At 41.7% G+C, this 17124-nt stretch overlaps 1 protein-coding gene across 5 annotated transcripts in view; it reads right to left on the bottom strand.

Annotated features, from left to right (window-relative positions):
• Positions 1-993: 993 nt before the first annotated feature.
• The window catches only part of stxbp5b (syntaxin binding protein 5b (tomosyn)), a 34032-nt gene continuing 17901 nt past the window's right edge, over positions 994-17124 (bottom strand). Inside the window, exons 14-28 of one of the 5 annotated variants that reach the window (XM_061695760.1) lie at positions 16820-17040; positions 15468-15673; positions 14620-14745; positions 14254-14405; positions 12395-12457; positions 12233-12289; positions 11924-11971; positions 10107-10157; positions 9811-9927; positions 8380-8622; positions 7751-8114; positions 7015-7180; positions 5775-5886; positions 5450-5670; positions 994-5215 (exon numbers count right to left, since the gene is read on the bottom strand). In XM_061695760.1, coding sequence (XP_061551744.1) covers positions 5174-5215; positions 5450-5670; positions 5775-5886; positions 7015-7180; positions 7751-8114; positions 8380-8622; positions 9811-9927; positions 10107-10157; positions 11924-11971; positions 12233-12289; positions 12395-12457; positions 14254-14405; positions 14620-14745; positions 15468-15673; positions 16820-17040 — 2189 coding nt within the window. In that variant the 3' untranslated portion in view covers positions 994-5173. The remainder of the gene's footprint in view (positions 5216-5449; positions 5671-5774; positions 5887-7014; positions 7181-7750; positions 8115-8379; positions 8623-9810; positions 9928-10106; positions 10158-11923; positions 11972-12232; positions 12290-12394; positions 12458-14253; positions 14406-14619; positions 14746-15467; positions 15674-16819; positions 17041-17124) is intronic. The other 4 variants (XM_061695762.1, XM_061695761.1, XM_061695764.1 and 1 more) reach the window with 4 other exon arrangements.

The raw sequence follows: 17124 nt of genomic DNA, 5'->3' as shown, positions 1-17124 counted from the left end.
CTTATTTGGTCTCCGAATTCAACTTTGCTCGTCTCCCTTCGCGAGGACGACGAGAACGATGCTGCTGCTGCTGCTGCTGCTGCTGCTGCTGCATGGAGAGTTGCATTGAGCCGGCTGGACCACAGCAGCCGAGAGGGAGCTTTGGTGACACCTGCAGAGCATTCTGGGAAATGTAGGCCTGGCGCCTTCAATGAAGTTGATGGATGGATCAAATCAGATGTGAACTACAAACAAATTAGACAAATAAATAAAGTGACATGAAATGAAATAGGAGGAACACATAAATTCCATTAAATAATACAATGTGAAATTTAACCAAATGATAAAAAGAATCATAGGACCTATAGCGCCCAGATGGCTTTTATCTCAGTAGTTTTTAATATGTATTTTTAGCTCAATAACATGAAACAGGCAGTCATTTCCAATATCAATCCGTTTTTGGAGCAATCGGTTAAATAAATAATTGCCCTGGGAACGCCGCTCTTTACATTACAAAAAACGACACGCCCCCCCCCCCCCCCATGTATTGGTGTGACGTCAGCGACAGCTTAAATGTCCAAACACGCTTTTTTTTTTCGTTGACATTTTAACAATCACATACTCTATCTTTTACCTTTTTTTCCTAAAAAAATATGACTTTATTCTCCAAATATTTTAAGAACTTTTTTCCTCCTGGAAAACCTGTTTTGCTGAGATTTGCCAAAAATAAATTGGACTAATTCTTGAAAAATATCGGATTCTTTTCTCATAAGATTGCGACATTCATCTCGCACTCAAAAACCTAGTTTTTCTCGTGAATCGGCAACATTATTCCCCACCCTCCTAAAAAAAAAAAAAAAAAAAAAAAAAAAAAAACTATTCTCGACTTTTTTCTTGAAAAAATGCATTTCTCTTCTCCCAAAAAATAATTATCAATTTTCTCCAGATTAATTTAGGACTGTTCTTGTTAGATCGCAGCTGTAGTTCCTTCAAGAAACAAGACACACAAGCACATCAGGTTTTTATTTTTTTTTACATTTATTTTCCAATACACTAATATATATCTATATATATATTAATGCAATTAGTATCTACAGTCTAATTGTGGGAGCAGATCAAGTCAGGACATCCATGGGAAATTCATCTTTAATAAAACTGTACAAAAATGAGAAAATACTGCAACTCCACAGATATTCATCCCAGAAGACGGACAAAGAGGACATATGGATGATGCATGGATGATGGACAGGGGGGGGGGGGCTCAGCATCAAACCCCCCCCACCCTCCCCCCCTTTTGCACAATGCTGTAAAGCCAAGCGAAAGCCTTTATGAATCAGCGCGTCCGCAAAAGCCAGGAAACCCTTCACGTGCATGTCCACACCAGTAAATGTAAACAGCGTCTTGTTTTTTTTTTTTTTTTTTGTGTGAGTAAATACAAATGTCGGCATAATACGCGTTTGTAAACACTTAACATCATGTATCCGTCAATGCGCGACGAGATTACGGGCAGCCCCGCGGGTTGCCCACCCCTGCTTTGTGGAACCACGAAGCACTTGAAAAGGCGAGGCCCCACAAGGTGGGAAAATGTGACATACGTGTGTGTGTGTGTGCGTGCGTGTGTGACCGGGAAAATGTTTTAAAAAAGTTTAAAGTGAGTCTTCCACCCAAAATAAAGACATTTAAAGGTATTCCTTTGGAATATGATCATACAGTTTTCTTCAAATATATATCATAGCGGTAGAGGAAAAAAATCTGATCATTGTAATAAGCAGGATTGGCAGATGACATAGATCTAGATAAGCATAGATCGGTTCGGATGTCTTTTGGTCCTCTCACAACAACAAAAATTTATAAAAAAAAAAAATAGTGCTCAACCCACATTTCATGGCTGCTGCTCGGCTTGGGTTCATCAGTACAGAATGGCTTTCAAAATGCGCTTTTTGGGTTGTTTTCGGCCTTGTTGATTTGGCGGAAAAAAGCGGCAAAAATCCGAACAGTGTTATTTGTAGGAGAAATTTCCCCAACTTCTTACACACAGAAAAAGCTGAAAAAAATACACTTATGTTGCAGACTTTTCCACAACTTCCTTCACCAAATATGTAGACTAAAATGCAGTTGTTTTTTTTGTGTGTGACTGATTAGGCAGAAAAAAAATCCAAACGGCTTTGTCATGTTTCAGATTTTCCCCCAACTTCAAACAAATTAAAGTTGCCTTTTTTTGGGTGTGGCTGATAAGGTGGGAAAAATCCAAACCGCAACATCGAAAATCTCCCAACTTATTTCCGTGAATTTCCCCCAACTTCCTACACCAAATATGAACTTGAATGTACTTTTTTTGTGTGACTGATTAGGCAGACAAAAATTAAAACTGTTGTAATGTTTCTAGGAATTATCCCCAACTTCACACATTAAATACACAGACTAAAACAGGCTCTTTTTTTGGGGGGTTTATGAGAATTTTGCCCAACCTTTTACACTCACCCAAAAATTATGGAAATAGCATCAAAAATTCCAACAGGATGCATCATATAGGAGAACTTCCTACACCCAAAAAGTAGACTAGAATTTACCCTTTTCTGCTTTTTTTGGGGGGTGGGGGGTGGGGGGGGGTGATTGATTAGGCAGAAAAAACAGCATTGTCGTGTGTCAGAGAAATCCCCCAACTTCTTACAGTAAATACATGGACTAAAATTATTTTCTCTTTTTTTTTGAGTGAGCTGTTAGATGGGAAAAAAATACAATGTTGTCATGTTTCCGGTAATTTCTTACACCTAATATATAGGACAAAGGGGGCGATAAATAATACAATTATGAAACTAATATCTTACACAAAAAGAAGATGGTCACAATATCCCATTAAACTTGAGCTGTTTTGTTCTTTAAGATGTACGCAAATAGCAACTTGCAGAAGACTCAATAAAAAATGCAAATGTGGGGTCCATACATACACACATTCCTGAATATATGTATGCTCACACACACGCAGCTAAACAGCTAGCTTAGCACAGACGCGTTATCAATGGCCAAAAAGTGAACAAGCGCCGACTGAGAACGATCACCTACTATGGAGTGTTTTGGTCGCTCAAAAAACTACCCCGACAACGGGGGAAAAAAAAAAACAAACAAAAAAAACTTGCCAATGGTCATCACAGTAGAGTGAGACTGGTAACTAAAATATACTTTGTCAGGCTGTTTCCAGTGTACTTCATAGCCCCTTTCATGCTGCACACTACGTTTTTCCGGATTTTGTTTTGTGGACTTCCGCAGAACGCCGCCCAACCGGCGATAGTAGCCTCTTTCACACACACAGCCCTTAAAAAAAAAAAAGAAAAGAAAAGAAAGTGCATCAGAGCTGTATTTATCTACCTGCGCCTTTCACACAGAACAAGAAATACCCCAAAATGTCATAGTATTCCCAAGAGTTTCACCCAAGTTTCTCCACCAAATACGTGGACTAAAATGAGCTGTTATTTTTGGGCATGACTGATTAAGTGGAGGGTTAAAAAAAAGCCTAGAAAACTAACATAATAAAATTAAACCTGTGTTTTTGCAAGAGTTTCACCCCCACTTCCAACACCAGATATGTGGAATAAAATTAGTTTTATTTATTATTCATTTCATGCGGATAAATAAACTGAAATGTTTTATTGTATTTGTGATTACCACCCCTAATTTACTACACCAAATATTTGGATTAATGCGCTTTCCGGCTTTGCTTATTAAGCATAAAAAGTGTGTGTGTGTGTGGGGGGGGGGCGGAGTAAATGTATTTATAAAAAAAAAAAAAAAAATGTCCCCAACTTCCTACACCAATTATGTGGAATAAAATGCATATTTTATTTCTTTGGGATAAAGACGAGGTGGGGGGAAAAAAAAAATATATATATATATATATATATACCAGCATCACATATTTTAGTTTTACCCGACTTCCTACACGAAATATGTGGAATAAAATGCTTTTTTTCCCTCCTCTCTTTTATTTTGTTGGTATGACTAGTGCGCAGGGAGAAAATAAGTGAGAAAAAAAAAATCCAAACTGCATTGTCATTTTGCTGAGAATGTTCTCCAACTTCCTACACCCAATGTGTAGACAAAAATTCTGTTTAGGCAGTTTTTTTGTCATAGTTTCCTTCCACAACTGATTAAGTGGGGTGAAAAAAATAGCAACATCCCAAAAAAATCTACTTCAGTTCCATTGCAGCCATTTTGCAGGATCTCCGTGTGAAAGAGGCATAACGGCAAATCCAACAGCAGTGGGTGTAAACAACTCCAGAAGTTTTTTTAACGCGTGCAATTATCTGACAATTAACACAAAGTAATGCCCGGCGAACAAAAGCCCTTTTAAATGAGCTAACAAACTTCTTGTATCCTAATAAATTATAAAAAAAAATTTCATCCATCCTGATAAATTATCTAACCAACTTCTCGAGTGTCCTGATAATCTAAGAAACCTCTCCTGTGTCCTGATAAATGAGGCAACAAACTTCCTGTGTCCTGATAAATATAGTAATCAAACACATTTTCATGTGTCCTGATGATCTAACAAATTTGTCCTGATGAACAATCTTAGAAACCTCTTGTGTGACCTGATAAACAATCTCAGAAACTGCATCGCGCCTCCTGATAAATAAACTTTGTGTGTCTCGTAAATGATACAAAAAAGATCTGCGTGTCCTGATAAATAATCTAAATTAAAATGGAAGGAAAGTGACGACTTTTTGTTTTCTGCAAAAGATGGGCTAGTCTACTACCAGCCCTTATTTGGTAGGCTATTCATCAGCTCCCGCTTCATATTCCTAAGTGCTTCAATGGCCGTTTCCTCACACAAAAGACAAACAGACAGACTGAATCCTTTCGTCAGACACCAACAAACTTCAATGATTGGACTTAAACGGACGAGGGAAAAAGGGTCTCAAGGCGGGATAGTCAGACTTTTACTCCTCATTTAGGTCCGCGGCAGAGGTCCGTCGGCCAGCGAGGCAATGCAGAGCTAAGTGACCCAAAACAAACAACAATACACAAGTCCAAAAAGCCCAGGAAAACCCCGCCGACTCGGAGAGAATTAGAGGATGACGAAGGAACCGCAGCTCCTCGGCCATATTGATGTGTGAGTGTGTGTGTGTGTGTGTGTGTGTGTGTGTGTACATGACTACAGAGTCCACAGTGCTCGTCCAGGCGTTGCCTGCCATCATCAGAGTTGGTACCATTTCTTGTCTTTGTACTTCAGCATCATCTGAGGGGGATGGAAAAAAACAAAACAGGTGTCAGAAACATGTATCTGGTAATGAAATAAAGAGAAAAAAAAATAACCCCCAAAACAATACATAATAAACCATATTGAGTCATATATCTCATGAATGCTACTAATGAGGACTTTCCCGATATGTAATTATTTTACCACTATGTCCGGGCATGATGGCCAAAAATTTTATTTTTATCTTAAAGAAAAATAAAGTGGAGAGCGTACGTCGTGAGCATGCTTAGAGAAGGAGTCTGCGCTGGCCATCATGGCGGCCGTCCTCTCCTCCAGCTCGCCTAGCTTCTGCCCTCGCTCGTCCAGCGCTATCCGTGCGCGGGCCAGTTCGCCCACCACGCCTGACGCCGCGCCCTTCATGCCCTCCATGTTGCCCGGGCCGGGAATGTGCTGGGCCAGGCTGCGAGAAGCCTTCCCGGACGCCGTTTCGCCGACTGCCGGGAAAACAAACAAACAAACAAACAAAACAAGACGCACCAATCTGTAAATAAGTGTACAGATATTCATTTATGTTAAAAGGGTGATTTTGAGCACTTACAAAGATCTTCCCGATCCAGAGACTGAGCTCCTCCACCAAAGAGTCCTTTGAAGAAACCTCTGTTTGGAGCCTCTGGGGTCTCCACTGGTGTGAACAACTCACTTAGCATCTCCTAAAAGGACAAGCAACATGTGAGTTTCACTCTTTTTCTATACCGTATCTTCCCGTGTATAATACGCGGGTTTTCTCCTAAAAAAAGACGGAAAATTTGATAGTGAGTATTATACCCAGGTAAAAGGAAAATTACACATTTTTGTCACATTGTATAGACGTATATACCGGTACCTAAGAGTTGTGGAAAAAGGTGTACTTTCATTCCAATACGATGTATAATGTTACAAATTTATATATAATAAGGTAAATTTTCGCTACTCACCGAGGGTGTGTTCAGAAATTCAATCTGACGCTAATCTAACTAAATCAGACAAAGATAACCCAAGTCAATATTAAAAGCTTTTTTAAACCCTTGTGTTGTATTCCGGTCAAATATGATCAGTTGAAAAGTTTTATTTCTGAAAATTGTAGTTCATTTGATCAGACTGCCCCAAGATTTCATGACTTTGTCTACAAAGAGGATTTCAACGCAGCAAATAAATTGTATTTGATATGCATCTAGTTTGGTGAGTTTTACATCAACTTTTGTACACTCTTCATGTTCACTGCCAAAAACAGCTGGTCGTCAGAGATGAATGGAGGAGACAACAACTGGTGTAAAAACTCCGCTCACGTAAATCCTTATATGTCAGATTTGATTGTATTTTAATTTTCTAAACTGCTGTAACACCTGACTTTTCCCTCTGGGGCTCAAGACGGGATATCTCATCTTACAGGTACATTTTAATAAATTTGAACATGGCACTGGTAGACAAGTTCATTTATTTCAGTACTCATACATTACATTGAGCCATTATACTTCTCAGGGGGCAAATTCCTGCCTAATTTCTACATTTAATATCATTTTCATTGATTCTTGCTTGTTGGTTACATAATATTCTGGTGAATTTTGGGTTTTCGTTTGCTGTAAGCTATAATCATCAAAATTATACATATATATTAAAACAATCAAATAAAATCATGAAACTCTGTGTGTAGTGCATCCCTACAAGAGTTTCATTTTTTGCATTGAACTACCTAACTAAATTTAGCCTTTGACATTCTAATTTATTGAGATATACTGCACCTGTATATCTAACCTTAATGACTCAGTGGAAGCCATTTTAAAGACAGCAATGGACGGCACCTGAAGGTTGTCGCAGGTCTCTTGGCTGTAAGTGATCCTCTGCACCTCCGTGGGGGAGGTGAGGTACAGAGCCTGGCCCAGATTGGAGAAGCAGAACGTCCGCGCTATCCGCATGTCCGTCAGCGGCAGGTAGTTGACGTCCAGGAGAGGACGCAGACTCGGCAAGCTGCGGGGGGGGGGCCACAGAAATTCTTATGATACAAGCAGAACTTTGAAGGGCAACATTTGGATTTTGACCAAACCATTTCAAGTATATATAAAAAAAAAAAAAGTTTTTATATGTTAAATTACACCTGATTTTGATTAACAAAGGACTGACTCAAATCTTCTGTGACTGGTCTCGAACGTTGGACCATTTTGACTTGTGTGAAGAGAAAACATTCAATAAAATGGAGCAACTTAGGTACGGTATTGCCCTCAAATGTGGGCAAGGAGAGCCACAGTCACTGATGCACTTTCAGCCATTTTTTTATAACATACGCAAGGAGCTAATGTTGGCCACAACTCACACGCAGACGAAGCGGCTAATGTCTATACTGTACACCTATAATGTACCATATTCATGGCATATTTGATGTTCGTACACCTAATATACCAAACTTACATCATATTTAATTTCATATGCACCTCATTAGCATCATATCTATTGTGTATATACCTCTAATAATCATATTTACTGGGATATAGCAACTCAAATGTTACATTTTTTGCCGACATACCACTGCACTTAAAATACCTCAGCATCATGATGTGCCCGTTGGCGCAGAAGCAGGCGATGCAGTTGGCTCCCGCCATCTCCACGACGTCGGCCCTCAGCACGAAGGACGACTCGGTGATGTTGTGTTTGTAGACGCGCGTCTGCGAGGGCATGGCCAACACCTTGGCCTGCCTCTCCGAGCACAGGACGGCGAACTGCGAGTCGTGGCCGTCCTGCGACGAGGGCGGTGACGCCGGCCTGCGCCACCGGCTCTTCTCCTTCTCCTTCTCCTCGTCGGAGGCGTTGGGATCGTACCAGGGCTGGTAGGAGGCGGGCAACAGGGCTCCAGCGGCGTCCAGCAGGGCCGTCGTTAAGATGCCTCCTTTGAGTCTGGCCACCGTGCCTTCAAATACCAACATATTTACATCAGACTGAATGTCGCGACTACTCTAATCCACCAACCATGTTTACATATTTAATGTCTAAACACCTCTAATGTAACCCATTTACATATTTTAATGCTATATAACGCTAATGCGCCCTATTTGCACATTTAATATTTACTGTACATCTTATGTACTGTCTATACAGCTCTAAAGTACCATATGTATGTCATATGTAATGTCTACACACCCTTTTTAATGTAGGTACATTTCCATTATGTTTACCAGAGGAGGAGATCCCGACTGGCTGCAGGAGCCTCTGCTGATCACCAGAGGGCAGGCTGAGGCCCACCAACATGACAGAGCCGTGGGTGGTGCCCACCAGCAGGCATGGGCTGGGCGAGGCGTCCGCCAACTTCCTGGGGAAGGTCTCGCAGAAGCAGAAGGCGCAGATGGCCTCGCGGGACTCCCTGTCGATGCTGGCCACGCTGGAACTGCGCGAGCGGCTGAACGAGTTGTCCTTGGAATCTGGATTAAAGGGGGAGAAAAAGAGAAGGCATCTGTTAGAGAAGTGGCTGCTATGTGAGGAGATAAGGTCACTTTTTGGACGTGACAATTTGAAGAGTTAGGCAGATTTCCGAACCTTTAATTTATTTTTTATTTTTTTTTACTGTACAAACAGTTGTCGTTTCTTGCTTGTGTACAATAAGGCCAAAAGTCTGCACAGAAAATCCTTAAGGCTTAAAAACTTAACCAAAGTCACCAGATGAGACAAAACAAACCCATTTCACCAAGTTGTATTAAGGACACACTGAAAAGAGGAAAAACATATACATGAAATACACATGAAGTCATGGTCTTTATTTTTTATTATTTGTTTTGTGAAATGCAAAGACAATATTTGGAGAATAAAATCCTAATATTTTAAGTAACAACAGTGTTAATATTACGAGAATATAGTAGTATTTTTTAGGGTCATTTTTACGAGACTAATGTATTTTTCAAGATAAATGTTAGAACATGACAAACTAAAGCTGTATTTTTTCAGATATTAATTGGAAATCTCACGGTGATAGTCATTTTTAATTTTGTTGTATAAAAGGTCAGAAGCTAGTGAGAACGGTCATATATTCGAGACAGCTGTAATATCACGAGAAACAAATTGTATTTTTTCAAAACTTTTAAAATCTAAATTTTCACGAGAAAGTCATCTTTTTCAAATACGTTTTAAAAAGCCTTAATCTTACGAGAAAATAGGTCTTTTTTGGAGATTAAAGGTTATAGTAGTATAAGAATAAACGCTACAAACAAAAGGGACACAAATTCACTTGTTATATATATATGACATAAGATTTAATCTCAACATACATCTTAGCGCTTATAGCATTTTCCCCTTTTCAGTGTAGTCCCAATACTCCGTTTAATGCACACCACATTTCGAGCTTTTCCATTGGACAATCAACATGAATGGCAGAACAAAACAGCATCAGGAACCTGAAGGACCGGTCGCATTCAAAGAGCACCAGCAAGCCAATGGAAAAAAGACAACGGTGTCGCTCAGGTGCGGTTGAACATCCTCCGAGCCCAAGTGTGTTAGCGACACCATGTGGGAAGAGAAGCCGGCGCCCCCCACCCCCTCCGGCTGTGACAATGGGGCTTAGTACCAGGTGCCCCACTTCAGCCAGCCAGCCGGAGCTCGGCCACTAGTGCACTCACTCATGTTGTGGTCTGAGTTTGTTGCGGGGAAAGCCAGCTCCACACTTTTGCGCGTTGTCTTGGACGTGCCGTTGTGGGTGTAATAAAAGTACTTTCTGGATGAGATGGTACCCCACTCTGCCCGCGGCACACAAACACAAGCACGCACGCACGCACGCATGCACACACACACACACACACACACACACACCTTACTTTGCTTACTGCTTGAATTATAAAAAAAAAAAAAAAAAAAAACCTGTGAAAATGGAATAAGGTCAAGAAAAACTAGGAGTTCGTTAGCATCTCAGGCTTACCGGAGTAGGGCTTTTGCTCATTAGGCGAGCTAATTTTCCGCGACATCCTAGCTGAAACACAAACACAACACGCCTCGTTTGTGAGGAAACAACACTGGCGGTAGGGAAATAAAATGTTTTTGAAGTTGATTTTAGTTCATAATCACACAGAATCCAGACAGTGTTTTTTTTTAAAGGTGGTGATTGATACTGGATGGCAACTGTTAAAGGTGAAGGAAACGCAAAAAATGTTTGGGCAAGAATATGTTGTATGTGACCCCACAAGTCTAAAACATGGTATACTGATTAATAATGTGTTTGTGGAAAAAGACTTGAACAGATCAATTCATCGATGTCAGGGGGCTGCCATTGTTGGGCAATATCGCCTTCTGCGGTCTGCTGAAATTTACGTTAGAAATGCCCTCATGCTTGCGTTACCAAGGTCACGTGACCAAGCGCGGGAATCGGGATAGTGGGCTCCCCGTGTACGCTGTGATAATTAACAGAACTACAGGTTGATAACATGACGGATTAAACAATACTCTAGCAAGTTTTCTTTAAATATGAATTCTAAAAAAAAGAGAGTAATGGTGGAGCGTGAGGCAAAGCAGGTGCCATTGTCGTCGTGACTCAGGTGCACCTGGGTGTTTTTTTTTAGGGGTTCAGCTGTGCTTTGTTGGGGCTCTTTAGGGGTTTGGGTGTACAGAAGAAGTATTGGACTGTATTTTTAGACTTGTTTTACAATTAAGAATTTTTAAATATTACACAAAGTTGTCCAGACTTAGTAAGTTATTGATGGCGACAGTTTGATGCTGGAGCAAATTACTTCAATGTACATGATATCTTATGGGGAAATAGTTCTAAACAGGGCTGCACGATGTATTGTTTGAGCATTGTCATTATGACAATTGCGCAATAGTCACCGCAAGGTCCTGCGATGTAGGAGGCAAAAGAACTCTGATACCCAACATGAACTGCGCGCATCATTCCACCCGTCACAGGAAAAAGAAAAATGTGTGCTGGTTTTCACGTTACATGTTATCCTGTATTTTTTCACAGCGCAATATAAATTGTAGGTTTAGAAGAAAGAGAATCGCAATCGTCATTTTTTTGCCTAATATCGTACAGCCCTAAAAAATGAACCAATCGAGAAGTTGTCCAGCATATCCCGCCACGGGTTTATCTTGGACTTTAGGGGTTCTGCTGGATTTAGATTAGCTCTTGGTTACATTGTTAACTTGTCAAACCAGAAAACAGTCGCCACTTTAGTCTTATCACCACCCTTTCACAAACAATCGAAGACCCTGGAACATGAAAAACAGCCAGAAAACACACTGATTACACTTCAAGGAACACAGCGAACAGGAAGAAGGATCAGGAAGAAGCCAAACTGTTAGTGCGTCGGCACTACGGCAGCCCTGGAATCCCTAACTACTGCTCATTCAGAAGTTAACTAACATTGTAAAGGCTTTAAGCAGGTTTTCTATGTTTTATTGTTAAAAAAAAAAAAAAAAAAAAAAAAAAACAGCAGCAGAAGAAGCACAATTGTACTTTAGTTGAGTGTTTTTAAAAAAAATGGAATTAAATGGGGCTAAACTGCACAGAAAATCTGAAGCCTTAAATGGAAAAAAGATCATGCAATTAAAAGTCATTGTGGTCAGGAATCAAATTAGTATTGAAAAACACATTTTGATTTCACACCTTTGCGGCCATCGTCACAGAGGCACAATGCTTGTTAGAAGGCCGTCAATCAAGGGAGAGAGACACAGGCAAAACACCCACCCACCCACACATACATACATACATACATACACACGCGCGCGTGGCTGATACAGTACCAAAGTCATTGGAAACCGTCTTGGAAAAGCGTCTGCTTTTGTACTTCACTGGAAACAGTTCACAGGAAGAGACATGTCACATGGCTGCGGACCATCACACGCGCGCACGCGGACACACGAACGGACATACAAAGACCGACAGGTGCACACACAGAAGAGGACACGCACACACATGGACATACACGCACACACACACACGCACACACACTGAAGGACACACGTGGACAGACACGCACACACAGGTAGGCAGATACACGTGCAGACAACGCGACACACACACACACAATCACACAAAGCGCTATACAGTACCCTTTTCTATGAACTTGGCCTTGCGCTCTTCGTCAGAATTGCAGGGCGAGTTGGATCCTACGTGACGGACGTCAGTTTAAAACATACACAGGCACGCGCGCACGCACACACGCACACACGCACACGCTGAACGCCCATCTCCAGAAGTTATCAGAAGCTCACCCGAGTTGGGCGACTTGCAGCGCTCCTCTGCGGCGTTGGGCCCATCATTGGAATCGCACTGCGCTGTGGAGGAGGAAGAAAAGAAAAGTCAGGAGGACCAATGTTGACTTCGATTACCTCCAAGATCAGCATCAAGCATCTGGCTACTCAGTCAATGTGAAATACAATTGATTAAAAATCCTGCTGCTTTTTCTTTGGATTTTTTTGTGATGTTACCACAAAAGGATACCAGTGTGAGGATAAGGGCAGAGTAGGAAATGAAAATGCAAAGTGGCTTGCTGCAATGAGCAACGCAATTGATCAAATATCCATTTTTGAAAGTTCCTGAATTTGTTGGGGGCTTTTTTGGGTGTTTTTCCTGTCTTGTCACCACAAAAGGATACTCGTGATGGCAACGTGTGATGATAAAAATAGAACAGGATGTGGAACTTACTGCGAAGTACAGTGAACCCCCGCAATTCGTGGGGATATGGACTGAGCACTGCTGCGGAGAGCAAAAACCAGCGAGTAATTGACGCCCCCCTTAAAAAGTTCAGAATTGCATAAAGATAGCAGAAGAGCACACTTATGACTATGTCTAAATGAAACTCACTTCAACAAAGTGCCTCGGCACCAAGATGCCACCAGATGATGTCCAAAGCAATAATGTTACTGCTTTGGCCTGAGCACAAAAATACCAAACAGCAGTTAATCAAAGAATAATGGAGGATAAGTGACGAGGCAAATTTGCGAATATGCGGGGCCTCACTGTAACCGATCTTTCTGGAAATGTGAAAGGCTGCTGTGTTTGGGGGGGGGGGAAATCACAGATCGGAGACCAACAGTAGCCTTGGCGGAGGTTCTATTTAAAGACATGCTCATTGATACAAGGCAACCGCTAATTTTTACAAGACATTCATACATTCGATCTGCGCTCTTCCTGTACACTTTGACCAACTACAGCGGGACTAGAGTGAAACTAGAAGAGGACTTACGGCTGCTACATCTACATAAACGGGAGCAGAAATCCACAAAAGATTTCTTGACTTACTGAAGTGAGAGAAGCGCAGATTTTTCACAGACTTAACATACATGAGAGAAACCCTGGACACGAAAGACACCGTCGTCGTGGGGACGTCTTAACAAAATCATACAGAAAGAGACCAGACAAATACACACGTGAAGACAGGCGCGCTGCTACAAACTTACACGACAACAAAACAAACACACACTGCCAATGTTCACAGTGTTACCCTGCAATATCGCGCTTCAAATACTACGGCCACACTATATCGTGGAATTTTCTTTTCGGAATCTGTTTGTCTGTCACGGAAATCTGCAGTTACATACAGTACAATATATTTGTTAAGTACAGTTGTAGTTGTATTTAACTTTTAAGTGTAATACATTTGCATTTAATCTTTTAGAACTATTTGTTTTCAAAGGTTTTTTTAGGTATAATTTCTATTTTTTTTATGCGCAATAGATTTTCATAGCATCATTAAATACAGTTTTACATACTGTAATTAATGTTGAAACTGCATTATGTTACAGTGGCTTACAATAATAGATATACTGTTTAGGAACAAAACATTGGCCTCATTTCGGATTAATACTGAAGCCTACTAGCCTACTGAATTTTAATGTTGGTCACTTGGAAGTATTTTTTTAGGTGGTACCTGGTGTAAAATGTTTCAGAACCACTGCTCTACATGACTGAAAATAGTATATTATTCAAATCTAAATTAAAAATTTCGGTTTCATCTACAATTTAAAGTGCCGCATCAAATGTTGCTGATCGACAGCTGCACGTGTGAACTGGTCGACTAACAAAGCAGTGGGAGGTCGCGCTGTTTTTAACTGTGTGATAAGAGTCTGACCTCCAGAGGGGTGGCGGGCTTTACGCGGGGAGCACGGGTGCCTCTGGTTGGGCTCCGAGGGGCTGTATAGCTCTGACGTGCCCAGGTTGAGCAGCAGTGTTTTCTGGAGGTAGTCCACCACCGCCAAGCCATTGCTGTTGCCAAACACCACCCTAAAAACACCACAGATGCAGACCTCAGACAAAAGTACTGAAACGTCGAACATGCATTCAAAAGTTAAGGTCAAATTACAGTAAGTTCACCTGTAAAGGTTATACTGCACTTAAAGTTCATCCTGAAATTTCATTGCATCCCAAAGCCGAATATCGCTAACTATTCCTTGAGTTGTGTACTTAAAAAAATCAAAAGCATGTGGTGGACACTCACAGTCCATATGAGGAGTTTATGGCCAAGCTAGTGATCTGCTGAGGTGGCTCCCCGCTCACCCACACCAGCTGGACCACCAGCTCCACCTGGTAGCCCGGAGACTGCTTCAATGGGGAGATCCGCACCCTGAATACAAACGCAACACAGCAGGCCACACACGAAAGTTGTTAGAGGGACTCTAAGAAGATATCAGTGTTTTGTTTCTAAATACATTAAATATGTTTTCAGACTAGTGCTGAAAATATATGCAATGACATAACAACACAGTGCTGGATTGCTGAGATATAGCTTAAGTATCTTTTTCACTGTTTGAATTGTCCTGATTTTCTGGGCGGGGCTAAAACACAGCCCCGGGCGTATACTTTGTAGCGCAGGTTCCCTGCCCCACTATGTCGTGAATTTGAGTCAATTTTTTTGTGCTGTTTGCCAACCAGGACCACCAAGATGTAGACTGCCACCTTAGCATCTACTGCAACAGCGAGTTAGCTACTTGTGACAAAGCAGTTTAATTTGGATCTTGTGTGGGTAGGTTGTATTCGAGTACATCTGTTACTGCCGTTTGACATGAAAGAACACCAAACAAAGATGTAGACTGCTACGTTGGTTTCTTGCATGAGCCACTAAATAGCCACTGTGGATCAAGATAGAGTGTGCTTTTTGTGAACAACATACTTCTTGTGATCTGTTGTGAGGCGCATCAGCAACGCTAATGTTTAGCATCATTAAAGTTGCTGATATCAAGCAGCTTTTTTGCAACAAAGGACTCTGATTTGGACTTTGTATGCTGTTGGACAAGGCGCACCACTGAAAATAAACCTTCATGGCAGCAATAAATAAATACTCCCTACTGCAGACAGGGCATGTTGTCTCGCGGCCCGTCCGCCAAAGAGATGCTGATGTTTCCGCTGGCGGAGGCCTGAGTGGAGATGGTGGCAGAGGGCTCGCTCTCCTGAGGGCTAGGCGGCGGCGGGGAAGGCTGCGTGGGGGTCTGGTCCCCGGCGGCGTCGGGCGAGTCCACGTTGCTCAGATCGCTCTGCATGCGTACTTCCAAGAGCTACGAGATAAGAACAAAATATAAAGCAGAGAAGTGTCTCTGTTGGAGGTGCTAATTTGTGGAATGACTGTGAAAATAAATTGAAATTGCGTGGTTTACTTTGTAAAAACATTCTGTGTCTTTGTGTGTGTGTGTGTGTGTGTGTGTGTGTGTAAAAGACGCCATCAAGCACACAATGGAAAACACCACAGCCAAATGGGTTGACAACATAACACAAAAATAAAATAACACCAGCCAAGGGTGTTTGAAACAATTTTAAGCCGTGGACAAGAGATCCATTACGCCGGAGAAGTTACAAAGATATGGAGTGTTCTGTAGAATGTGGAGGTTTACACAACAACGGAGGCTTTAAGTCGTCATTATTAAAGAAGAACTGCAGGTTCACTTTGTCCACATTACCGTACTGTTGAGTGCAAGTTTTCTTATTGAAAGACATCCCTGCGTATGCTGATGACATGAGAGAACGACATTTTAGCAAGTACAGGTTCAATCTATCATGCTGTCAACTGGCAGCATACACAGGGAGTCTGCCAAACTGTTTTGCGGATTTGGCCTCGTGACGTACGTAACGTTCGCGAGGCTAGTTGTGACGTCAGTTTTGGTCGCCACAAGAGGGTGATATTAGCCAAAATGGTTGCTCCCCGAGACTAACCGTTATTCCACAAACACTAGATTAACCAGAATAGCGTGTTTTCATTAGTGGTAGCATATACAACACAGTCTTGCAAAATATTTTGTGGGTTTACTTCCTCCTTAAGAGTCTTTCGGTGTTAAGGAAAGCGCTATGCCAATTTTATTTATTATTACAATAGTATCGATGGTAGATTTCAGCGCAAGAAAAAGCACAACCTATGCTTTGGCATGTCCAAGCCAGTTTGCAAATCAAAAGGGTACATAAATCGAGACAGTTTCTCTTCGAAAATGTTATGCGTCACCCTATTTGTTCGTAAACCGAGTCGTTCGTAACCAGAGCTTACACTGCATTGCCAAAATTCCCCAGTTAAAATTCCTATGGAAATATACCAGACATTTTCCACACTTTTGCAACCCTAAACGGATAATGCGATGGAATCGATTTTTCCAATTGCACATGTGACTTGTAACATGTTACACGTAATTTTGTTTTGTTTTTGTTTTTGCACTCACCTGCACGTCGGCGGTGGTGACTTCCTGCTTGCTGAAGCGGTAGACAATGACATGCGCCGACACGCCGGCCACGCACAACATCCTGCTCTCTGGGCACCAGCACAGCGTCTGGATAGCAAAGGGGTCCTCGTCCACGATGTCCGTGTTGGCCTTCTCTTCCTTGCCGCGGGCCCTCTCGAACACCTTGGCCGTCTTCAACTTATAGAGCACTTGAAGCATCACTGTGGCGGGAAGAAGTACATTGACGGGTTCCCACGGTAACAGTCACAGAAAGCAATGGCGTGTCCAACAAATGGAGGTGTTCA

The sequence above is a fragment of the Phycodurus eques genome, chromosome 14, assembly GCF_024500275.1.
Source record: "Phycodurus eques isolate BA_2022a chromosome 14, UOR_Pequ_1.1, whole genome shotgun sequence".
Taxonomy (NCBI): domain Eukaryota; kingdom Metazoa; phylum Chordata; class Actinopteri; order Syngnathiformes; family Syngnathidae; genus Phycodurus; species Phycodurus eques.
This window is presented reverse-complemented; position numbering and strand designations above follow the sequence as displayed.